At 41.7% G+C, this 26,346-nt stretch overlaps 1 protein-coding gene across 1 annotated transcript in view; it reads left to right on the forward strand.

Moving 5' to 3' along the window:
• The window catches only part of PRKAR1B (protein kinase cAMP-dependent type I regulatory subunit beta), a 125,473-nt gene that overhangs the window by 69,707 nt on the left and 29,420 nt on the right, over positions 1 to 26,346 (forward strand). Inside the window, exons 7-9 of the mRNA XM_034783739.1 lie at positions 7,801 to 7,959; positions 18,061 to 18,121; positions 21,808 to 21,929. Coding sequence (XP_034639630.1) covers positions 7,801 to 7,959; positions 18,061 to 18,121; positions 21,808 to 21,929 — 342 coding nt within the window. The remainder of the gene's footprint in view (positions 1 to 7,800; positions 7,960 to 18,060; positions 18,122 to 21,807; positions 21,930 to 26,346) is intronic.

Here is a 26,346-nt window from a genome sequence, read left to right on the forward strand (position 1 = left end):
TAGTGCTATGTCTGTGATCAGAAGGGATACATTAAAAGTGGATGTGCCTTCGGGGATGGAGACGAGAAGCCCTACCCTGAAGGCAGGAAGACAGGAAAGCCCTGAGGCGTCCCACTTGTTGAGAGAGAAGAAAAGGGCTTGTGCTTGTTTTTCCTTTGGGGAATTAGGGAGTTGCCCTGACAAAGAGCAGAACCATGGCCGAGGGAAGGGCAGGGTCCTGACTAAGGGCTGGAAGAAAGGGTTAGTAGACTTCAGTTTGTGCAACTGTCATAGAGAAAGCTGAAGGGGCAGTGATGATAGAGGGTGAGAAAGAACTGGAGGAGAGAAAGGCACCTGCAAAGACTCACCTGAAGGAAGTGAGGTAGACAGTGAGACCAGTCAGTATACAGTGGGAACTCAGGTGCTCAGGGAGAGGGTTTTGAAGGTGTCTGCAGAGCAAGAGAAGAGGCTACAAGAGAAATTGATAGCCACGGAGCAGACTTTACAAATAGCTGTACAAGACCTACAGTTCCAGAGGGAAAAGTACCAGCAGAAGGGCAAACTGCTTCTCTGAGCAGGTGAACTAGAGCAGGAGTGGGATGACCTGTGAGCCCAGCTTCGGCAGACGCGCAGGGTAGGAGGCATCCATACCCCGGAGGATTGCAATCTTGAGGGGGAGAGTATGTGATAGGGTGCTCAACCCACACCACCTTTGAAGTACTGGATGGGCTAATTAACCTTATAGACTGCACTTGCGGGGTGGGAGGACTTAGGCTGGAGGACAAGCACTAATTGAAGATGGAACCCACCTTGGCAGGAGTAGGCAGGGCTTTTATAAAGCCAGGAAGGGAGAGTAGAAAAGGGTGGCAGTGTGAAAGTCTGCAGTCACTCTCCGGGCACAGTGAGGAGAGCAGGAAACTGGGCGGAGCGGAAGCCCTGGGATCCTCATCCTGAGGGAAGGGTTTACCCAGAGAGGTGGTAGAGAAGGAGGCCTGCAGAGGGCAGCGTAGGAAGAAGACCAGGGAAGCGGCAGCAAGGCTTGAGACAGTGCTGACCTTGGCTGCTCATGTAGGATCCTTGGACTGGAACTTGGAATAGTGGTTGGGTCTGGGTTCCCCTACCAGCTGTGGGGAAAGTAGCACAGTCTTGAATGGAAAGATTGCCTGGAATGGCACCTGATCAGCTAGTCTGGTGAGACTTTGGTACCCTGGAAGGGGAAAACTGTACAGTGACGTGGCTGGAGGGCCACAGCGTGAACTGAGAGTAAGGAAGTCAGAGCTAATCCCCAGACCCAGCCACAAGGAGGTGCCTCAGCAGTGAGTGAACCTCGTTACAGGGGCGTAAATACCATTGAAACTCAAAGAGACTTAAGCTCCTGAGTGCCTAAGTCTCTTTTGAAAATGGGACTTAGGCTCCTATGCCTCTTACACACTTTTGAAAATTTTACCCCAGACCTATAGCCCAACAAAATACATCAATACATGTCTAACTTTAATCATGTGAGTGGTGTTGGGCTAACAGCTTTCAGTGTTCCCGTAGTCTGCACAGCACAGATAAGTGCGTGACCCCAAGATGGTGGATCCATGGAGCAATATATTCTGAGAATGTCAATGACTGATATGGAACCTGATTTGCTGTACAAATGCAAAGATACACGGTAATGGTACTTGCAATTGCTATCATTAAAAATATCAGATGCTATCTGCAAAAATATCATGCAGTTTTTTGAGGAAGAAACTCTTTAGATCACAGGCAGTATATGGTTAGAGTTATAGGAATATGTACTCCAATTAGTAAGTACAAGAGTTATGATGAATCCCCTTACGGATAATTTTGCAAATCTATGAAGAACAAAATAAAAGGACAGTCTAACACTATGTCTGACCATCTCTACATATGCGGGATAGGGTGACCAGACAGCAAATGTGAAAAATCGGGACAGGAAGGGGTAATAGGAGCCTATATAAGAAAAAGACCCAAATATCGGGACTGTCTCTATAAAATCAAGACATCTGGTTACCCTAATGCGGGAGGATAAATGAGAAACATTAAATACAAATAACTTAATGTTATATATCCATAACTTCTCTGTCTATGGTCACTGTGGACAACAAAATAAAATCAAATGCAACACCACATAGTTTACAGGAGCAGTGGGCCAAAGGGATTGTCAGAGGAGAAACTTTCTTTTCAGTATGTGAGTTTTTGTATTATCTTCCCTTTGGCAAGCATGGCGACGTACAAGTATACACCTCTACCCCGATATAACGCTGTCCTCGGGAGCCAAAAAATCTTACCGCGTTATAGGTGAAACTGGGATTGGGAGACAGGGCATGGCTCACTTGATGATAACCTGTCTGTTCATTTCAGAGGACAGGATACTGGGCTTGATGAACCTTTGGTCTGACCCAGTATGGCCGTTCTTATGGTCTTAAGAGCCTATACAGCACCGGTGTCTTACTGTGGATCATTATTTCAAGATAATTTACTGTGAGCTAGATTGTGGCCTGGCTTGTATGTCCACACAAGATAGTAAAGGGGGTAGAGGTAGTAAAGGGGGTACAGGTAGTAAAGGGCACTACCTGTAGTGCCACTCACAATGCAGGAGGGGAAACACAAAAGGCTGGAGCCTTGGCTTTGCCTCCAATGCATGAGGCATCATATCTGTACCAGGTACAAACCTGGCTTGGTGTACTCCTTCAACCAGAGCAGCAGGGAGACTGGGAGAGAGATTGTGACTCAATAGGTCATAGTCAGAATCTCACTATTGGGCTTCTGCACGGGTAGCACATATTGCCACTGTCTCAGGGAAGTTTGTTAACTCATGGTCTAGCCCTGTATGACGAATAACTTTCTGCTAGCTAGATTATGGCTTGAGGCTTTAAGTCTCAGAGGTCATCTGTCTACTGGAAGCTCTACTATTTGGAAAAATGTGGATGTATGCCAAAAATGTATCTAGTGAGGTTTATATTATGGTTTCCAGTAAAGATGTTGAAAGTACCTGCTAAAATATGTGTTTCTTGCAGAAATCTCTAATCCATATTTCTAAATATAAAACTGTCCTCCTGTTTATTATTTTAATCTTATAACCTCACATTTTGCTTAAAAACCACCATCAACTATCCTTTTAAAATATATTTTTTAAAACAACAACTTCCTATTGTATTTAATACGGTTGTAACTCTTTATGCAATCATTTTCGGGTGTTTTCTTCTTGTAAAACAACAGCCAAATGCACTATGGTGAAAAACCAAGTAAAAACGTGCCAGTTGTCCAGATAACTAAATAGTATTTGTGCTTAAATAATTTGAATATTTATCATATTCAGGGTATTTCCTACAACATTATATAATAGACAAGTACAAAGAAATATTGTAGACACTAAGGTAATCTTATCTGTTCATCTTGGGTAAAACTGGCAAGTTTACAAAGGCCACACCCACCCTTGTATGGAGAAATATAAAGATAAAACAAAGTGAAACAAACAAAAGTTACACAGCAGCTGGTCTATGAATATTGCTGGATCTTTAAGAGCTAGTTAGACTTAATACTAACCTATTGGTCAATGAGACCTAATGGTATTGCCTTTGCTGAAGAGCCTACCTACCCTTTTTTTCCTGTGTATTTAATTAAATGTATTCACGACAACTAGAATTCCTCAATCATTAACATTGCCCATGTTTCACTTCTTTGTATTTTCTAATGGATGATTTTTAAAAATCTAATAAGTACATTCTCTGGGTTACAATTTTCAAGATGCCACTTTGAGTTTTTGAGGATTTTAAAGATAGTTCCAAATTTTGATAGCATCGTGTGAGAAAGTCACCCACATGTATAAAAACGTCATGTTTAAGACTCATGTAGATTTCCGAGAAGAAATGAGCCTCATTTCTATTTTGGGAACAGAAATATTTGGACCTGCTGTATCCAGACAAGACACAGAGCTGAAGTTATTGCATAACATAATGGGATGCTGAAAGTTGCAATACCGGGATAATTTCAATACACAAATGTATTAAATGAGTGAGATTGCCTCCATAGGGTGTAGAGGGGCAGCAAGAAATGCAAATGGTTAATAAGAAATCAACAATATAAAACTGAGGACTGAAAAGCAGAAGTACATTCACTACTTCCCAGGCAAATGGGGGAGTTACTATTGTTGCTAAGATTAAATCCTATTTTTATAAGTAACCTGAAGATGAACGAAACGAAGATGTGCTCCTAGACCACTGAGCCTTGTGTGAGTTGCTTCGATTTTCTCTCATGGTTAGTGCCTAATGCATATCACAGCCTGTGAGAAAAGGAATTGAAGAGTACAATATCACACAAGATTTCCCCCCCCCCCCCCCCCCCCCCCTCTATAAAAAAAAGAAAGTGAGCCCCCACTTGGGTAATTTTTCTTGCTAACAAAAATTGCAGTGTTCATACCAACAGAGATGAAAAACAATAGAAATCTAGAATGTCTTTGATCTCCAGAAAGTAGCAGGCTCTGGCAACATGATTGCCCTTCATATTTGGGCATCTGCGGCTATGCATTCCTTTACAGCTACATGAAAGTAAAAAGTTCCCACTACTGTGCAGCTGGGTCAGCTGTCCAAGTAACAACTCGGACTGTTTTGATTGTGTACTCTCTACACTGATGAGGGTTCGTAAATATATAAAATGTATAAGCCAGATCCTATGACCAGTATTTTTTTGGAGGGAGAGAAAGGGGATCTGACAAGCTGCTGCCATGCAACACATATTTCTTTCCCAAAATAGCCTCATCTTCACCTTTTCTTTCCTCTTTTTTTTTTTAACTCCACCTAAAGAAAGGAATCTTAGTGGGGTTGAACTTTCAGCTAAAGGACAGAATGACAGTATAATATATCATCAATTCACTTTATCATCATCATGAAGACAAAAGTTTATTGTTGACTTAGGGAGCATTCTGGAGAGTGTAGTACAATGGCTTTCCTCTTAAAGGACAATAGTTGTTCTTGTGTTGTTTTGTCTTCAGGAGATTGAAATTGGAAAATGGTGTTTTTATTGGGGAAGAGAGTGCTGGGCCCAGTGATCATGTCATCGGATCAAGATTTGGTTTCTGTTCAGAATGCTTTAAACCTGACACACTTAGTGGGGTTTGACCATTTTCATAAACTGTTTACAAATCATATGTCAGACATGTTTTGTGGAGTCTAGTCAAGTGGGATAGTAAAATTAAAGATGGCTTGGAGTGGATTAACTTCAGCCTTTTTTATTGCAGTGCAACTATTATAAATGTCAGTACTTCACTCACTCTACTTTGAGTTTCACCAGATTAATTTCCTCCTTTGGTTTGCCACTTATTGACTCAACAAGAATTTCCATGTTACATTTTTAAAATGTGGGTGCTGGAGAGAGGTCACTTCCCATTTATAGTTCAGATGCTGTCATTTCCGTCCTAAAGAAACACCCATCATGTTAGCAAGTCATCTTACCACACTTTTACGCAATAATAGAAATTCAGCTCAACAGCAAGACACCGTATACAAAATAACTTTCTGTCCTGAGTGTAAATTCAGGATGAGAGATCAGCTGACATTCAGGGCCTAACCCAAAACTCAGACTTTGGGATCAGACCCTCATTGAGGACATAAGAGTTGCCTTATTGGAGCAGACCGATGGGGCAGTGTAGTGCAGTGTCTACCTCTGCTGGTTGTCTATTCCTGATGCTTCACAATAAGAAGACACCTACCCACCATCTCTAAGAAAAATGCATCTGGCCAATTTTGCAATGTTTAAATATGGAAGGTGTTTTGTTTTTTAAGATTTACTTTCATTAGGTTACCAAACTTTATAGGCCCCTCATTTTATTTATCCACCTTCCCTGCTTTTGACATGTAGGGGTTCCAGGATTCACACTTCAACTAGACTTTGGACCTTTAAAAACTCTTTTGTGTGTAAGTTTCGCATCATGAGAAGAATTAACGATTGACCCAACATTCCATTTGGTTTTCCTTTCAAAGCCTATGTCACAGATCAAAAGAAACCCTGCTATTATTTAATGTGACATTCTCCCGTAGTAAAGAAGAAATTCAACTACAAATGACCTTCATGGCTTGCATTCATGGCTTGGTTACTGCCTGCCTATTTTGGTTTATTTTTTACCTTTTGCTTCTATCCCTTGATCTCCAGGATGCTCCTGGAATACAGAGACCCACAACACTGACTCTTCAGCTATAGTTCAGCATTAGGGCTAATAGAAATCCCACGCAGGCCTTACATTCATACAAGGTCTCTGATCAGTTAAGCTGCCCCATGCCCTGAAGGTTCGTTCCAATTCCTATTGAAGTCAGTGGAAATGCCTCAATGGGAGCTGGATCAGGGCTTGAATGAGTATTGGGCAAAACAAACAGATTGATTTGGGCTTTAGCACAAGGGACATCTTTTCAGCATAAGAGTTAGATAGATAGATAGATATACATACACACACACACACACACAAAATATACTGAAATTTATTTTTATTTTTGGGAAAAGACCAAATATCCATATATTTTGCCCCATATTAGACACCTTGTTTTTTTCATTCCTAAGTGATACAGGGTCTTAATTTATATTTAAAAAATTGCATGAATCCATTATTTGCAATAGGTTATGTGAAATTATTTTGGTTTTCTTTTTTCCTGTTTGAGTACAGAATAATTGTATGGTTTTTTTATTACATTTTTCTTTATAGAGCTGTTACAGCGCTAATGTTCAGTCTCATTGATTTCTATTGTTACTGCTCCATAATACATTAGGATATATTCTGCACTTGATATGTGCTTGCAGTGTCTGCTGTTCTTTAAACTTCTTAACACATTAACAGCCTAAAAAGGATGCCCCTTATGTCAGTGTATAGTGACAAAACTACATGCATGCTGCAAAATACACAATCAATCCCATTCTCTGAATGCAATTTAATGCCCCAGAAGCTGTACTGTCAGTGGATAGCAGGAGGAATTCACCCTAGTGTAGGGACCCTGCCCACACCCTGTCTACTCAAGTGAAGGTCTTACATGATGCAGAGGAACTTGGGTAGGCCCTCCGTACTGGGTTGTATTTCACTCAGTAAAAATGTTGTGCGATAGCTACATCAATCAATAATATTTTCTGATCTAAAATAGCTTTGGATCTGATCCATTTCATCAGCAGGATCATAATGATAGTTTAATAAATTAATTATGGGTCCTGGAGACCCATAGAGCTGGTACATGAGTGGAAGGAAAAGGATAGTTATATTTACATGCTATCAAATCCAAAGTAGTCAGTAACCCACTAAGTCAATGGGAGACTTTGAAAACTATCCTTGGATAATTGATGAAGAGAATAAACTTAAAAAAAGAAAAATCTCCCCTTTCAGAAGATGTTTTCCTTGTTTTGTTCTGTTTTTCAGTTCACAGCTATAGCGCTTCCTGACAAATCTCATTACAGTTTTTAACAAATCTCCTTCCTTTCAAGTTTGACAGTGTTAATAAAAAGCCAAAGTTGTGACAGTTCTGCTTGTCGCTTCTCTGAGTGCTGAACACAAGGAAGGAAAACTTGATGCCAGTTAACCACAGGAGCTGAAAACTCAGAGAGTAAATACAATTATTGTGCTGAAGCAAGAAGACTTGAAATTCTGTCCACAAAGCAGGTTGTCACCCTCTTTTGTAACCGAGCGAGGAAACTGTTAGGCTACTGTTTCCTTTCTGTGCCTCCCAGCACTATCCAACTTAGATAGATAGGAAATTATGAATGGGTTTTTAGGTAACTGGAAGTAGAAGGAAAAAAGCACAGATAAGTCCCCCGATTATTTTTTCCCTCTTCCTTTTGTAGGTTTATGTAAATGGAGAATGGGTGACCAGCATTGGAGAAGGAGGCAGCTTTGGGGAGCTTGCATTGATCTATGGAACACCAAGGGCTGCCACTGTCAAGGCCAAGACAGACCTCAAACTTTGGGGCATCGACAGGGACAGCTACAGACGCATTTTAATGGTGAGTTTTAAATGTTATGACTTATTCACATTACTGGTACTATTAAAAGTTTTATGCAGTGCCATAAATGTGCACAACATTTCTATTTTACATTCAAATGATATCAGTGCTAAAACCTCTGCAGTTTAAGGCTCTAAAACAAACAAATGCACATTAAAATAAAACTGTGGGTCTGTGTGCCAGGAGTGAGCATGGGGCTGTGTGCCAGGAACCCCTGAGTACTTCCCCTATCATACATCAGTAATTATTTAAAACTGTGAAACCCTCAAGAGGTCCACATTACTCCTCTAAGCTACCACACATCATCTTCTTGTTGTCAACCCTCTCCTACCCTCCCTCAACACCATCCCATGCTTGTTGCCTTGTGTTGTCTTCATTCTAACTTACACTATAAGCTCTTCTTGGCAGGAGCTCCAAATGAGCTCTTGGCTCCATTACAGTCAGTAGGAAAACTCCCATTGACTTCAGTGAGTCTAGGAAATGAACCCCCTACCCCCCCTGCATCCTTGTTTGTCAACAAAGTGCCACGTTTGTCCACGGCACAATATAAATAAATAACACTGCACAGCCCTAAAACTGCAGGAGCAGCTGCAGAAAGCTCTGTGACTTCGGGAAAAGATTCCTTTCCACACACACACACACACAAGTCTTTTCAGAGAAGCCTGTCATAGAAGCTGGCCACCTGCAGCATGTGTTAGGCTGTTGATTTGTCGTTAGACCTTGAGTCGTGGATTTATAATGGAAACTTTGACACACGCTTAGCTAAAGCAATGTCTTAGTTTCACCACAATTATTTGTTTTTCGGATGTGAATGTACATACTCTTTTCTCCTCCACAAAATATTCCCTTCCTGCAGATAGTTTACACTCGAATAATGTTATTTAAAGCATCTTTCTTAATAGGAACTTTTCTTCATTGGTTACAATATTTCATTCTGGCCTGGAGCAAATGTTACTATGATTTCTTGGTAAGAAAAGAATGTGTATTAAAAATATATACAGTACAAATGGAATTACTGGGTGGGTAGCTTAAGAGTTTAGCAAAGGGAGACAATGGCTTTCAGTGTCAGGGTCATTAGTTCACATCCAACTGAGTTCAGCTGTGATGTAATATTTATGCCATTTGATGACTGGTGGGTGCCTGAGTGAAGTGAGTTTGTGGCATACATCTAGTTCTTCATGGACTGGTAGCCACATCACAAAAATCACCAGCACAGCTGGCACTCTCAGTAGAGGAGCTAAAGACTCATTGGAGAAGTAGATGAAATTATTCTTCCATCCTTAGAGATAGGGGGCGGCCCATGCAGGATGGGATTGAGGTTCATTGACAAGCAGCTAGTAATGCCACTGCAGATGCTGTATCAGTTCTGTGGATGAACAAGATGAATACTATTTGAAAGCTGCATATACAGGAGCAGCATTCGTTGACCTTCAATAAGACATTTATTTAAAACTCTTTTTAAACTCATAGGGAAGGAGAACATAACTTGTCCACTAGTACTTGACTAAGGCAATCAAGACAGGTATCTAGAATACTGCTTGAGATGAATCTGCTTGGTGCAAATATGATTCAAAAGTACAAAAGTGAAATTGTAAAAGAGAGAAATAAACAGCAAAACTGATGTGTTCTCTGGCTTTTTAAGAAAGGCTGTTTGGTTCTTACTTTATCTAATGCCGTTACACAAGAATAGAGAGGAAAATTTCACAGTCATCTTTGCTTTTGAGGCCCCTTTGGTCTAAAACTTGATGAAAATGGCAATAACTAATCACATTGAAGCTTGTGAACCATTCAGGTTTGATCACTCAGTCAGATGCCCATCTCCATTTGATAACTATCTTCAAAAGCTGGGTGGGCATTTCTGGTGCCAGAAGGAATTTTACTAAAAAGGCATATAACCTGCAGCAGAGGTTGCTGGTGCAAGTATGCTAAACATAGATACAGCTTGACTATCGTGAGCATTTATCTGATTCTAATATATAGATAACTGCCTTTAAAATGCATTTGGAATCCCTTGCTGCTTTCGGTCACTAGGTTCATAGCAAGATGATTTTGTGTATGAGCACTTTGTTGTTTTTACATTTCAGGGTTGTTGGTTTTTTTTTTTTTAAATGGTATCGTTGGTGCCATTAAAAATAGAATGTGTACTGCCCTCCATCAGAGAGTTGCTTAGTATTTTAGATGTCCCACATATTGTCTGGTCTCTTAGCCATTACTTCTGCTCATTGCCATTTTTGTTATCCACTTAAGCATCTCAGTGATGCTTTTAGATTTACTGTATCCATAAATGTAACTTTTTTTTTTCTTGAAGTGGACTAAAGTCTGATGCACACAGTCCATCTAGTTTTTGATTTCATTTGCCATCCATTTGTTGCTTCAGCCTGTCTTGAAAGAACCATGTTAAAACAGATGTATTTCTGCATATTTCATCGTCTCTTCCTAGGCAGCTTAGTGCTTCAGGGTCATATTTAAACTCACTCAACTAGCTGTGATGATAGCAAGCCTCAGGTCAGTTCCTTCAGTTGAGATGTGTAAAGAAACTGCTTGGCATTCATTGCAGTCTTTCACAAAGCATTATAACTTTGAAATTCTATGGGGGTAAAAAAAGTTCTTCTAAACCAGTCAACTCTCCCCGTCACCTCCCCAAATGTTCTTTCGGAGCACACCACCCATCCTCTGTCTAGGAAAGTTATCTGTGTTGTATGTTGCTTGCCTTACCTATGTAACACGTTTGTGGGTATCTTTGCTTTTATGTTTATATCTTCCTGAGTGTGAGTAGTAAGGAATATATGGCTTGGAATTGTCATGCAGCTTAAGTTGCTAAAATGTTGCTGCTGTCTTTGCCATTTGGATTGAAAACCTATGGGGATAGGGAGCTCCCCAAAATTGCATACAGAGAATGCCACATATACAAGGATAAAAAGAGACAAATGTCCATTTTCTAATAATGCCCCATACTAAAACACCAAGTCCATCCCCCAGCCAAATCAGCCCTCAGGCTGAGGATATAACACATATTAATCTGTTAAAAAGGTGTTATAATTTCTCCTTTCAGAGATCAAAGGGGTAGCCATGTTAGTCTGGATCTGTAAAAGCAGCAAAGAGTCCTGTGGCACCTTATAGACTAACAGACATATAGGAGCATGAGCTTTCGTGGGTGAATACCCACTTCTTCGGATGCATGCATACTCTCCTTTCAGAGAGTAATTTACCCACCCTCCAACTCACTCGACCTGGCTGTTATAGGGGAGGAGTTACAGACTGGACACACAAACTTTGGTCTAGTCAGCCACAACATCACTGAAGTTGTCCACATGAGCCATCTGGCCAATTGTGACCGTCTCACCTCTGATCTGAATGGCTACAAACCCCAAACAGCCCCTTTGTCCTGCAGTCGCTGGGGTCTGTCTATGGCATGACAAACTGGCCCTGCTTATACACAGTGAGTTACGTAGGATTGGAAGGGACTTCCTTGATCATCAGGGATTGCAGGCAACCCCATCATATAATCCCATGGATAAATTTATCAAGCTCCATTTTAAAACTGGTTAGGTTGTTTGCTCCCAACACTCCTATTGGGAGGCTGTTCCAGGACCTCACCTCTCTGATGGTTAGAAGTCTTCTTCTAATTTCCAGCCTCAATTTATTCACAGCTAGTTACTTATATCCACGGGCTATATTATTGGGACACAACTAATGATCAATCAAGGTTAGTCCCTCCCTATTGTAATGTCTGACTTCATTTATTTTGTTCTGACCTTGTTTTACCAGCAATGCTTCATACTGCTTTGGATCTGAGAACACTGTTTCTTTTACCACTCAGAAAAATTAAGTCACATCAACTGCACATTTTTGTACAATGTACATTGCATGGTGGCCAAAACATAAACCAAATTCAAAGCCTGCATTCCATTTAACATCTGTGCAATATAGCAGTAGGAGCTTATGGAATACTTTGTTTTCATGGTTAGTATGCATTGTTTCAGTGACTTTTTTTGTGCTCCTTTAAGAATGTACATTTTAAGTATAATTCAATATCAGTTTTATGTAGGGATTAAAACGGAGATGGAATGGTCGCCATTCCAGCACCTCCTGCCAGCATAACCCTTTTATTTGAAACTTGAGCCTTGTTCTACCATTCGGTAGCCGTTTATTTGGCTTGTCATTCAAGGCGGGGCTTTTTAGGAAATACCCAGTCAACTCCAGCCAGCCCAGCTGTACTTCTGAAAATAAATAAATAAAAGGAGCTGGAGAAGGAAAGCAAAGAGGCGAGCAGAGGGGAAGAAAGGGATAGATTGGAGTAGGAAGAGAGAAAGTAGAGGAGGAAGGGGCAATTTGAGTACCTGTTTGGGGGCATCAGATGTCCTGGCTACCCTAATGTATACAGAACAATGACCAGCCCAGCCCCCATAGGACCTGTTTACAATCTCTGAGTCTATGGCATTTGTTTTTCCCAAGCTGTGTGCTGCTTAAACTAAGTTGGGAGCCTGCTAAATCTTGAACTCCTCTAAACTGAAGGGATTTGAGCCCCTTTCTGGGATGGAGTTGGTGAACTAATCTGGTCTTGCTTCTACTGACTGACACCAATAGGAACCCTGTAGCTTAGAATTTAAAGGGAGACATTGCCCTCTCCATATTAAAGATTTCTTCTTGTAAATGGGAACAGTAATCTTTTAAGTATGAACTTGTGAATGAGGATTCTGCTTCAGAGAAGGAGGGAGTGGAGGGTGGGTGGAAAGAAGCAGAAGGAGGTGGAGGGGAGACAGATCAGATCAGTTTGTCAAGCTCCCTATTAGTGTAGAATTGTTCCCTAAAGTACACTTACTAGTGTTTTTATCTGTCCTGGTTTTAAGTGTCCCAAACAATGAGACTTCTCCACTTCCTTTGGGAAACTTTTCCATGGGCTAATAGATCTCACAGTAAGGAAGATTTGCCTGATATTTGTCTTAAATTACTCCTTTCTTAACTTCCTCCCATTACTCCTAGTTATGCCTCCTTGTATCCTACATTGTAGTTTCTGTGCCTCCTTGGAGTTTACATCCTTTAGATATTTGTAGATCATTTTCATTTCCTCTCCTTAAAACTCTCTTATTTGTTGATCAGCTAAACAACACATATTTAAACTGTTAATATTTCCTTACAAGCCATTCCTAAATGTGTCAGTTAATTCTTCCCTGAATTCCTTACAATTTGTCTATGTCTTTCTGGTAAGGAGGGACCAGACAGCTCACAACATGCTAGGTATAGTTACACCAAAACCATATATGTTAAGACTATTATCTCTCTGCTCTGTGGTAGGATGTCTTTGCATATACAGATCAAAATTGTATTGGACTTGTTTTTGCTGCAGTATCACATTGCGAACTCACGTCTGACTGTCCATAAATCTCTTTCAGCATTACTACTTTCCAGGTTTCTCTGTCCCGTTGAATATTTGTGCCTTGGATTGCTTTCCCTAGATCTCTTAGCTATATTTTCCAAACTGAATCTCATTATTTTTCCTACCCCTGTTTCAAATCTCTCTAGGCCCCTTGGTGGTATTTCCCCATTCTGCCAGGTTTTCACTATGTTCCCAACCTGCAGATTTCATTAGTGTGTTATTGGCTAGATAGGTCTCCTAGATCATTAACGAGGAGCTTATAAAAGAACAGGCCTAACACAGATCCCTGCAACATTCCACTTGGCACCTCTCTGATTCTCAAGTAGACAGGAAACTAATGGAAAGGTTAGATAGTGCAAAGGATTATGATAGTGTTCAGATTCTGTCTGATTTACATCGACTCTCTGAGGAATGTTTTATGGGACAATCCAGTGCTTTCTTAAAATCTAGATATATTACCCATGACACTTTTCTTTATCCACCAGTTTTGTAATTCTATCACTCTCCTATCCGCAATCAAACTGTGGCCAGTAGCTAGGGCAGGCTACTATACTAAATGGACAAGTTATAAAAAGCAGATGAGATGGCACAAAACAAATGGAAGAATGTGGGAGAAGGCTGGAGATGGGGATTAAGGGAGGCAGAGAAGTAGGAAATCAAAAATTCTCTCTCTGCCTGTTTCCATGTGGTATAAAGGTCAACAATACTGATCTGAATACCAGAACAAATAACCATGTGTTTGTGTTGTAATAATACTGTAGTAATGTTTTCTCTAAAGTATCCCTCTGCTCTACCCTGGAGGCAGTCAAAACACAGAAGGATATCCTAAAGTAACAACAAAACATTCTGAACTAAGTTTTATGCCCATGCCTGGGCAAGTGCTTTGGAAGTGGTGAGAGGAAGCGGAGAATCTTTTCTTCTGTAATTGGACAGAGTGCGAGAGCTGATGGCCAAGTAGGGTGGCCTGAAGAACTCAAGACTTTCATGTGAGGGCATTGCTTTGCCCTGCTTTCCTGATGGACAGTGGGGGGGATGTACTGGCTCTTGTACATTATAGCAACGGGAGCAGCCCTAGCCATTTTGCCAGCCAGGGTGGAAAACATTTTTGGCTCCTCCCCACTCTCACCCCCAAATGGCAGACCAAAAACAACAACAAAAAAGCAGAGCCTGCCCAATCAGCAGAGCAAAAATGGCCAGCCAATCACAGCAGAGTAACAACAACAACAACAACAAAAAGCCGAACAGCACAGTGGTCTGGCACCTGAAGGTGGCACCCAGGGTGACTGCCTTTGCTCGCCCACCCCTAGAACCGGCCCTGCATCGCAACTCCCACAGCTCAGCATGCTCTCTCCAGCACCCAAGCAGAGTCATGCTTGTCCAAGCACCATGAAACGGCATCCAATTTCAGCATTAATACCTCACTGAGATAAATCGAAGCAATTCCTACATCTCAGAACTATTGTTCCAGGTTGGCTGCAGACTCAGGCACATTTAGTTCATACTTTAAAGCAGGGGTTGGCAACCTTTCAGAAGTGGTGTGCCGAGTCTTCATTTATTCACTCTAATTTAAGGTTCCGTGTGCCAGTAATACATTTTAACCTTTTCAGAAGGTCTCTTTCTATAAGTCTATAATATATAACTAAACTGTTGTTGTATGTAAAGTAAATAAGGTTTTTAAAATGTTTAAGAATCTTCATTTAAAATTAAATTTAAATGCAGAGCCCCCTGGACCGGTGGCCAGGCCCGGGAAGTGTGAGTGCCACTAAAAATCAACTCGCGTGCCACTTTCGGCACCTGTGCCATAGGTTGCCTACTCCTGCTTTAAAGGTTTCTTTCCCAAACACATGAACTAGGCCCTCTCTACACTAGAAAAAAATTGTAACCATATTTAATAGGTGTGACGCAGGGATGCACCTGCCTGATAATACAGATCTCTTAAGCTGTGTGTAGACAGGGTGCAGGCTTTTTAATATGTGGCAGCTAGCCTTGCTCCTTTTTTATTTCTACCAATTGTGTTCCTTCGTTCTAGGTCCTTAGGATGAGGTCTAGGGAAATCATTGGGACTTTTTGTTGCTAGAATGAATTGTCTTGTTTCTTTTGAAGAACTGTCTCCTTGGTATAGTGGGAGTCAGGAAAATTGGACTCCACTTCTAGCTTGCCACCGGCTCTGTGTAACCTTGAGCAAGTCCATTTTCCTTTCTTTTCTCTCCTCCCTTTTGTCTGTTGTATCTATTTAGACCATAGGATCTTTGGCCTATATGGACTATCTCTCACCATGTTTCTGTACATGACCTGGTACAAATGGAATCTCAGTCTTGATTCCGGTCTCTAGGTGCTATCACAATAATAATAATAATAAATAATAATAATTAATAATAAACTTCCATTTAATTCTTCACACTTACAATATTCCAGTCAGGCTAGTTTTGTCTGAGAATTCTATAGAACTGCATTGGCATTGTTATAATCTTACAGAATCAAGAGTTTACACACACATTTCTTAAAGAAATTGATGGGCTCTTTGCCCTCAGTGCCAGTCAGGATGTCTAGAGCTCTTACCTTTCTGTCTCTCGTCTAGTTCTCTAAATACTCCAGGCTGTGGTCAGGCAGCCTTTCATGGCTTCTGATTACTGCTTCTTAAAATTCATCTGTGTCCACAGTAATTTTAAAAGCATTTTCCACATCTGTCTCTACATGCCCTGGCCCATCGATCTAAACCACCAATCTGGTTTTCCACAGCTGTCAATTTTGCTGGTCTGGTTTCCACGCTGGATTGCAGGGAGGAGTGCAGGGAGTACACAAGGTCCAGTTTTCCATTCATTGTCTTACAGTGAGCTGTCAGGATTTGGCAAGGTTTGCAGAAACTCCTCCATTTGAAGTTTGTGTTTTTACTCTTGGCATTTCCAGTACTCTGAGGGCCTCTGAGGTAGAGAACATAGTTAGTCAGATGAAGAGGTCAGGTGAAGTTTACCAGTGCTATCTCAGCATGTGAGGAGAGATCCTGGGAGACAAAGGATCATCAGGGGGCTATACAATTGTGAAGGATGGGAGCGATGATGTTGGCTGCTGCTGCTGCTTCTTCTGTGGTGCAAAGACACCTGGTAGAACGTGGCAGCTACAACTGGTCTGGTGGTTCTACTCCAGTACAGAAGGAGCCTAGGAGAGGAGCAAAAATGACAATGACTGCTGCTCTGATGCACAGTGGACCCAGAAGGAGCGTGATTAGCTGTTACTGCTGGTGCTGATGCTTCTATCCCACTGCAGAGCTAGTGTAGGAGTAGAGAGAAGGTGGCAGTAACTGCTGGTGCTGTTATTCTGGGGCCAAATCCAAATCCTGTTGAAATCACTAGAAAGACTCCCCTTGACTTCAGTGAGTTTTGGATCAGACGCATGCGTGGGTGTAGGAGGAGAGAAGTTTAGTTCTTAGTTGTTTGTATAATTGAATAGAGGTATCTGGCTCTGTTCTTTCCAGAGTTTTGTCCCAGTTTTATATTTTCACCCTTACTGGATGCTTTGACAATGGAGATTATTATACAGCCCTTTTCTTTTCTCTTCCCAGCACCCATCAACACTCTCCCCTTATGGGAGGACAAGACAAGTGGCTTTTTCTACAGCAAACACTAATATTTATTTATGGCTTATCCACTCACGGTGTGAGTAAATGTGACCTGGGTTTCCCCATTCCTCAAAAGATTAGCATGTCCTCCCTGCACTGGGCTCTGCCTTCATAGCTCTGGCTAGCAGGTGCTCCTTCTACCAAGATCTTTCACACAGCCGGAAAATGGGCTTGATTCTTATACAGCCCTGCAGGGTGAATAATTGTAAACCAAGCAAATATTGAATGATGGCAAGAACAACCTTTTTCTATGGCTTCCTGTTTGTTACCAGGGACGGGACTCGTTCTTTTAGATCACCTATGACTATACAATGCGGGGAGAAGGGGTGAGATTACTGATGTGTGGGTAAAACTGTTGGGAAAGTTCTGTAGGGCAGGACACCTTTTCTTATGCAAAGAGTAATCTGGGTGCAGTGCATCTTGTATTTGAAAAGTCTAGGGTCATAATTGAATCCCTTTCTGATGTTCTGAAAACTCTTTATGATGGCTGCATGTAACCAGATAAAATGCTACATCATCATAACTTTTTTTCAATAATAACAATAGTCATTTTGTTTGTTTGTATTCCATATGCACCTAAAGGGCCTAACTAGGTTGGGGCACCATTATAGAAGGTGCTGTAAAGATATATATTAAAATAATATAAAATAATACTTAATAGTAAACCCTTGATGAGCCCCATTGAAGCCAAAGGTGTCTGAGCAGGCAGATCAGATTGAATCTGTAATGGGTTTCCTCCCATTTTTTAATTGTAAGCTCACTACTTGTGGGCCTCATGCATAATAATATAAAAAAAATTAACGGAGAGATGCAGCTGCTTAAAATTAATTGCTGAAAAGGAACCAAATTCATCCTTGGTGTCCAGTAACTTCACACAAGTCAGTGGAGTTATATGAGGGATGAATTTGATCCTTACTTATCAAGGATATGGCTTACCCAGACATTTTATGAAGAAAATCTTGCCATAGGCTATTTAAACTGGCTGTGTTTAAGTTTCAGAAAGAAAAAAAAAAATCAGAAAGAGCAGCTGGAGGAGCAAATCACAAAAATACTTTGTGTAATGTTCTGCCTTTTTTCTCTCTCTCTCTCTTTCTCTCTTTAATAACAGGGCAGCACACTGAGAAAGCGAAAGATGTATGAAGAATTCCTGAGCAAGGTCTCCATTTTAGGTCAGTTGCCCTTTGGACTTCAGTGTTCATTTCTGTGTCATACATGTTGTCTGAATACATTTTGGTCTTTGATGAGACGATGAAAGTGGCAAGTGGTTGAACAGAAGACCTCACAGTATCATCTCCGGCCAAAGAAAAGCATGTAAAAAAATGCAAATGGTTCTTCTCATTAGGACTCATTTTTCTCACCGTACTGTGTACCAAATTGGAATTAGGTGGGTGAAGTCTTTCCTTGAAAATCTCAGTAGGCACTCTGCTAGTAACTTTCTAAGGAATGGTGTCACAAGTGAGCAGTTGAAGAGGGATTTTTGTAATATGAATGTGTTATAAAGTGCTGTTAAATCTTTCCAGCTGACAGGTGAGAAACTTCTTTTTCCTGCAGGAATGATCTTGTAGCCTCTTATATGCATTTAGGTGGGCTAAACAAACTGACACTACAGATCTAAGTGGGCTTAGATTGTTTTTGTCCTGTTCTTTTATAACCCAGGTCTTACATTCTTAAAACATCTGTTTAGCCTCTTGTCCTTGGATTTTGTATCCCTTTGATTAATGTGATAGCCACGAAATTTGGACGTGTTCTTGATGGCCTTCAGTAGGAAAAACAACAACCCCCTAATGCCTGACCAATCAATCACCATTAGGAGAACAATTTCTAATAAGGAGGACAGTGTTAGATGATACAGTGAGATGCTGATTCTGTGGGAAATGCATCAAGTTCCCGCTTGAAGTCTATCTTTGGCTATTTTAAAAAAATATATAGGTTAATATACTATATAATTGAATAAAACTCTTCATAGTTTCTATTTAAACAATTTAAGTTTGCTTATTTATGATATTCAGATACCATTTTAGCTGATACGAGCCTGCAAAAAATATACTTAGTGAAAATGTACTTGAACTTCTCAGAAGATCTGGCGTGAGAAATTTGCAATTATACTTGTAATCTTTGATTAATGTCAGGTAAATCATTCATTTATATTCTCATCTTTTCCGGCAGGATGCAAAAGAGCCTTCTCCATTACTTAATTTAAGTCTTCATAAATTAGAAATGCAAATTATGCCAAATTATATGAAATGTTTAAGGAAAAAAAATCTCTGCACCTGCACTAATGAAGTACAATTACAGCAATGAGACATTTAAAAGTAATTTCAGAGATTGAAGTTATTCAGAAATGAACTCCCTTAAGCATGCAAGTTGATACTGTAATCTTATACTCAGTCCTCACTTCAGCAAAACTCCCATAGACTTCATCTCAGCTGCTTTAAAATGCACCGTTATTTGCTGTAGGAGTTTTTCCTCAGTAAGGACTGAATGAAGACTTCAAATTTGGCTTTATTTTCAGTGCAGAAAGTTATTAGACAACATATGTAGTGCTGTGGAGGCATTGAGAATTTAGCTGAAATATGTAAGAATATTTTGTATTTAAATAGTAGATGACAGCTGGCAAACGCAATAGTCATTTGAGACATCTCAGCAATACAATACTGATAAATCAACCCCATTTCCCAGAACTCAGTAATTTATTAATATAAACATTTGATGTTTTGAATATAACTTTTCTGGGTTTGAATACTTTCTCTAACTAGTCAACTATGACATTTTAGAAGTAATGTTTTAAAAATTGCATTCAGACTTATTTAGATTATGATGCGCAGGTTCAATGTATATTTCAAGACATGAGAACATTAATATTTTGAAAACTTTCCTCTGAGGCTGTTTAAATGTGAGATCAAGATTTGCTATGCAAAATTTGGAGATTACAAATCTGCATATAATCTACTTTATCTGCATGTATAAATTTACCTCTGGAACTAAAAGAACTTTAAACAGTTACTTCATGTAAATTCCTCTATAAAGTTTTTATTTGCAAGAACCATTAACCAATGTATTTGTAATGGTAATCAATCCCTTTAGACAAGAGAGAGACTTCGTGACTAGAGCTACAATTAGCTTTGAATTTTTCATAAAGCCAACTGAAGAAAAAGTTTAAAGGGACTCTTTCTTTTCATTGTTAATTACTGCCTCCTTTTTTTTTTTCAATCAGAAAGCCAGTTCTTCCAGTCTTTACAAAAGGGTTTTATGCATATTTTTAATTAAGCTGTATGCTTTTTGAATATTGTATTTACAATATTTTTATGGGCTATGTTTGCAAAGTAAAGGTCATAAATGATATAGGAAAGTAACTTAGTATGTAACCATGGAACAAAATAATTGAAACCATTATTTTTAAGTGCATATGAGGAAAAAAAACAACAGAAAATGCTCAGTTATATGTATCAAATAACTCTGAACTTACTGCCCCATAGTTTTGTTAAACCCAATACATACTTCTGATTTCTGCCACAGGTTTATTTTAATATGCTTAATTTCAGCAACAAAACTTTTCTTTTTTCATGATGCTTCTAAACAACTTTTTGAATAACAAGAAGAGGAAGCAGGGTAGAGTTTAATAAAGAATAGGCCAAATTAAGCCCTAACATCAGCAGTTGTGACTCTTGACTTCAAGTAATTCAGTAATTCATACTAAAACTTCCGTTTACCCATCATTAGTGAAGTCCTGTTGCATGCATTTTAATGTTTACTAGCAAATTCTGCTTTGAAGACATACAACATTTTTAGGTCATCCTTGGAAAATAAAAGATCCATTCCTGCATTCCCTGTGCACTTCAATTGGCCAAAATTGTCACTGAAATTAGGTTACAACCTTAAACATAACCATGCTAAAACAGCCTGATCTTGAGGCCCTCATCACAATGGGAGTTTTTCCATTGGCTTTAATGGGACACTGATCAGATGCTTGGAACCAGGTTCTCATCTCTCATTGTCTCCTTTGGAGCACAAAGCATACGCCTACACTGCGAGTGACAGTGAGTCTCCGAGCCCAGCTCTACAGACTCAGGGTCACAGGGCTTGTACCATGGCGCTAAAAACAGCCATGCAGACATTTGGGCTCAGGCTGGAGCTCGGAGCCTAGGAGGGGAGCGGGGCTTCAGAGCCCAAGCTCCAGCCCAAGCCAGCAGGCCTGCACAGCTGTTTTTAGCGTTGTGGTACAAGCCTCAGGCTGTAGACCCGAGCTCTGAGTCTCACGGCTGCGGGGCTGCCATGTGCAGCGTAAATGTACCCTCAGAAAACAGGCTGTAAATAGGTAACTGAGAATCCCCTCAGCAGGGAGGAACTCTCACTGGTGTAGCCAGTAGCACTTGCTCCTGCACTAACTTTCTCTCTGGTGCTGTGGAGTTCATCAGAGGCAGTGGAACTCTGCTCTGCCCTTTCGCAGCTGGGCCCATACACCGCTCATATCATAGGATAGCTCCTAGTCTGCTCAAATACACTGCGGGTCAGGGGCAGCACAGACCAGACTCTGGAATCGGGGAGATATAACTGTCTGTTGCTACCTAACTTTTAAAATTATTCACTTCATCTTGGGCATCAGAAATCACACAGCTAGTCAATACTTTCATATTTCCTGAATAGAGATTCAGGCAGAAGGCACCGATGAAATAAAAGTGAACATTTACTCTCCCCCAGGGTTTCCTCCTTTCCCTCTCTAAGTAAATAAAAGTGAAAATTTCATTGTCTTCTAATATTTCTTTTTAAATAGAACCAGAAGTATCGGGTTAGATGTGAATCCTGTGTCAAAGTTAGACACTTTTACAGTAAAGCTGTATCATCTTTTATATTTTAGAATCATTGGACAAATGGGAACGCCTTACAGTAGCGGATGCACTAGAACCCGTCCAGTTTGAAGATGGAGAAAAAATTGTTGTGCAGGGAGAGCCAGGGGATGACTTTTTCATCATCACAGAAGTAAGTGTGGCTTTCTGACAGAATTTCCCCCGATGTGGTTATGTTCAAGCGATTGGAATGAAAAAAGTTGGCCAAATTTAATCTCAGTTCAACCATTGTAAATCTGGAATAACTCGACTGAGGTTAGGAGAGTTACTCCAGAATCAACTGAGATCAGAATCTGTACCATTGGCTTCTAGGGGGAAGTGTGGCAGAGATGGAGCTGCTATGTAATAATCTAAGAATACTGATGTGTAATGTTATGAATACTGTATGTGGCATGGTCAGTAAGGTAGAGATACTGTATAGCTGTTCTGGGTTATTAGATTTCCTGTAGGAATGTATTGATCTAGCTTAAGAGGGGGATGTTGTCAAAACGAGCAAGAAGGCAACGCAATGGCTCTAGATAATTGTGATGGGGTGTTAATCTTTTCCAGGCTAATGTGGGGTGACTGAGGCTCAGAAGGGACTAATTAACCTGATAGGCCACACCTGAGGGAGGGATTAGGCTGACAGGCAATCTCTAAGGATAGAGCCCGCTGAGCAGGAGCCGGAAGGGCTGGTATAAGGCCAAGAAGGGAGGACAGAAGGGGCTGTACTGTGGGTTTAGAGAGGGAAAGGAGGAAACCCTGGGGGAGAGTAGAAGCCCTGAGATCCAGGCCCTGAAGAAAGAGTTTACCCAGGAGGGTGGTGGAGTGAAAACCTGATAGAGGTGGAGTAGGAAAAGGCTTGGGGTAACTGCAGTAAGGTTTGGGACAGTGCAAACCTTGGCCCAGCGGGTCCTGGAGCTGGAACCTGGAGTAGAGGGAGGGCACAGGTTCCCCTACCAGACACTGAGGAAGTGGTATAGCCTTGGATTGGAGGGCTGCTGATACCCGAGAAGGGGAAAACTATAGTGACCTGACCAGAGGGCCAAGCCATGAAGAGGGAGCAACTGAGTCACAAAAGAGGAAGCACAGAAACTCCTGGTGCTCAAGACGGGCTGCAGCATGAACAAGAGAGAGATCAGGGCAACAGACCAAGTGGAGTTACTCCCCAGACACAGCCACCCCAGCGATGAGTGAACCCTGTGACAATAAGCATCCTCCTAACAAATGCTTGGGGGGCAATTCCAAGACACTGGCTATTAGTGGTGAAGATGACTTCCAGGCTCCAGCCCAAAGTTCCTCAGCTGTTTTGCCAAGGTTGGGACCGTAGAGATCAAAAGGACCCTGAACAGTGAAAAGGACTCTCTGTGGAGAGAAAGGGAGTGGAAGCTGAATGTCTGCTGTCTTTGGAGACATGGAATACAGACACTGGTCTTGTGGGAGTGGCTGAAGCAGTTGGGGCCTTCCCCAGCCCTGGGCTTATGCCTCAGGGAAAGATAGGCATGTATATAGACTATATGTTGTTTTAAGATCTGTTTTTTCTGAAATGCTTGAGTTCTAAATAAACAGTACTTTTGCTTTAAGAAGGTACTCCCAGAAGGAACAGAACTGCAGGTACTGAACCAAACTCGGGTCTGCTGAGATACTCACAGTTAACACCAGAGATCTGCAGCCCAAATTCTGGTCCAAGAGTGAGAGAATCATGGGGTTCCCTCCTCACTTCCTCCCCACCTAAGAGAGGTGAAAGCTTGAGGCCTGAGGTGTGGGGGGTGAGGCACTCAAAGAGACCAGGAGGGGTCAGAGGTGCAGTTAGCCCAGCAACTGTGACAGGTGGTAGTGGTAATCTGTTCCTCTACTTTGCTTAAACCAAATCTGGGTGGCTTTCTCAGTTGCTCTCACACAGGCAGTCAGACCAGTCAGGCAGCTGAGACATCCTTTGGGAGGTCATCTGACACTTCCCTTTCAGCTCCATCATCTCCCTTCTGCCTCACAAGCAAGCAGATGTTGATGGGTATTTTACACACACACACAAATATAATGTAACTTGGAACAAGAAGATAATGTAAAAATGACTCAAAAATACAAAAACAGCTTTAGTGTGTGACCATATTCTTACAGTATTAGGAACCCTCATTCCATCTATCTACATCCAAGAGTTTTGACTGCATAGTTTCTATTGCTAGTTCAGGGAACATACATATACAAAGGTATAGACCCTACCCATTAAGCCCCACTCTAGAATCATTAGGTGCCTGCAGAGCAGCATCTCAGAATTTTGTGAGGGCAACCAGAGCTCCCTTGGCTCCCTCAGGGCCGCCCAGAGAGGGGGGCAAGTGGGGCAATTTGCTCCAGGCCCCGAGCCCCGCAGGGGCCCCCACGAGAGTTTTTCAGGGCCCCTGGAGCGGGGTCCTTCATTCGCTCCGGGGGCCCTGGAAAACTCTCGCGGGCCCCGGGCCCCCAGAGCTTCTTCCGCTCTGGGTCTTCGGCAGCAATTTGGCGGCGGGGGGTCCTTCCGCCCCGGAACCCGCCACCGAAGTGCCCTGAAGACTCCCGGCGGGGAGTCCTTCCATCCCGGGACCCGCTGCTGAAGTGCCCTGAAGACCCACGGTGGGGGGTCCTTCCGCCCCGGGACCTGCCGCCGAAGATCCCAGGCCCCCTGAATCCTCTGGGCGGCCCTGGGCTCCCTCCTCTCTCGGATTTTTGGGCAGGTGCCTCTGCATAAGGCAGCCAGCATGTGGCCCACAGTGAATATAGTGTGTATAAAATGCCTTTTTTTCTTCCTTTTTATGCGGGTGCTGAAGCACTGAAGAAACTTTGGACCTGGCTTCCCCACTTTTGATGTCCACAAAATTTTGAGTGCAAGTCATTGCATCTGCATATCAAGTAGTTAAAATGTCTAAATGACATGAATTGTGCCCACAAAAAACTGTGGGTGCAAAAAGGGAGGACAGATTTTAAAAATCCAGCCCTTACTATATTTTTAGTTAGTAAAACAGCTTGTATGTAAGCAGCATTTAGAAAATATAGCTTCTTTGTCAACCAACACAGTGTACATTTCTACAAGTTTTCTAAAAAATTTGTGGCTCCATGGAGCAGCAAAAGGCTACAGTACTAACTAAATTTTCTTAGCCATCAAATCCAGTGTGGAAAATTGGCAGCCTTCTTAAGAGTTACCAAAGGCCTTTATTTTCCTCCTCTTAACCGAACAGCTGCGAAGACTTGAATGGGTAGCAAAGCACTAGCACTGCATACTCATGTACTATCTGTTCTTCTATCCCTCCAGCCATTCATCCATTCACTCCTAGAGTTTCATCTACATGTTTCTCACTTTGGAAGCTGCCTGTGTTGTTCTGCGTTAAAGAATGAAATCCCCTTACCAGTTATTTTATATACAAGTTACACTTGTGCCTGCTTGTGCTGCTGTAGTTCGGGGTTTGTAGTTTGAACTTCATTTCACAGAGGTTTATGGCTCAGATATAAAACTTTTTTCAGGAGATGTGAGCAGAGCCATCAGGAACAAATTATTTTGCAAACTTTGGTTGAAAGTAGTTTGGCTGGTTTGCAGTTACATATGTCCAAAAAATATTAGCTCCTTTCATATTCTTTTTTTTATTTATGGCCTTACATCCACAAATACTCTACCAACATTACCGAGTTATTTGCATGCTATAAATACAGGAATAATTTCACGTGCAACTGAAATGCAGTCACTTTTGGGGTGTGATATGGCAGCTGTTTAACAGTACACAGTGACACTATGCAGAAGCAATTTTAGACTGGATTTTTATTATATATTATACTAATGCAAAGTGAAAATGAGTCAACAATGTGATGCAGTTACAAAAAGGGTTACTATCATTCTGGGGCATATTAATAGGAGTATCATATGTAAGACACTGGAGGTGATTGTCCCCCTCTACTCGGCAGTAGGGCCTCAGCTGTGTCCAATTCTGGCCACCACATTTTAGGATAGATGTGGACAAGCTAGAGAGTCCAGTGGAGACAAATGGAGAGTCCAGTGGAGACCTATGGGGAAAGGTAAAAACAACTGGACATGTTTAGTCTTGAGAAAAGGAGGCTGATGGGGGACCTGATAATCTTCAAATATGTTAAGAACTGTTATAAAGAGGATGTGGATCGATTGTTCTTCATGTCCACTGAAAGTAGGACAAGAAGTGATGGGCCTAATCTAGGGTTACCATTCGTCCGGATTCCCCCGGACATGTCCGGCTTTTTGAGCTAAAAATAGCGTCCGGGGGAATTTGTAAATGTCCGGACTTCTTCCCCCTCCCCCCCGCAGAGCGCGCGCGGCTAACAGGGCAGCCGGCTGGATGGTGCCACTTACATGGGGCTCCGACAGCCAGAGAGAGCCCCTCCTCCTCTCCCCTGCAGCAGAGATCACTCCCTCTCTCCCTCCCTCCCTGCATTTGCAGATCGCCTCTGGCAGTCTGGAGCTCCTCCCCCGCTCCTCCTCCCCGGCACGCTGTTCTGAGCAGCAGGGTAAGGGGGCCAGGGGGTCGGAGAAGGGGCAGAGAGGTTCTGGAGGGGGCAGTCAAGAGACGGGGGGGGGG

The sequence above is a fragment of the Trachemys scripta genome, chromosome 10 (assembly GCF_013100865.1).
Source record: "Trachemys scripta elegans isolate TJP31775 chromosome 10, CAS_Tse_1.0, whole genome shotgun sequence".
NCBI classification, from domain to species: domain Eukaryota; kingdom Metazoa; phylum Chordata; order Testudines; family Emydidae; genus Trachemys; species Trachemys scripta.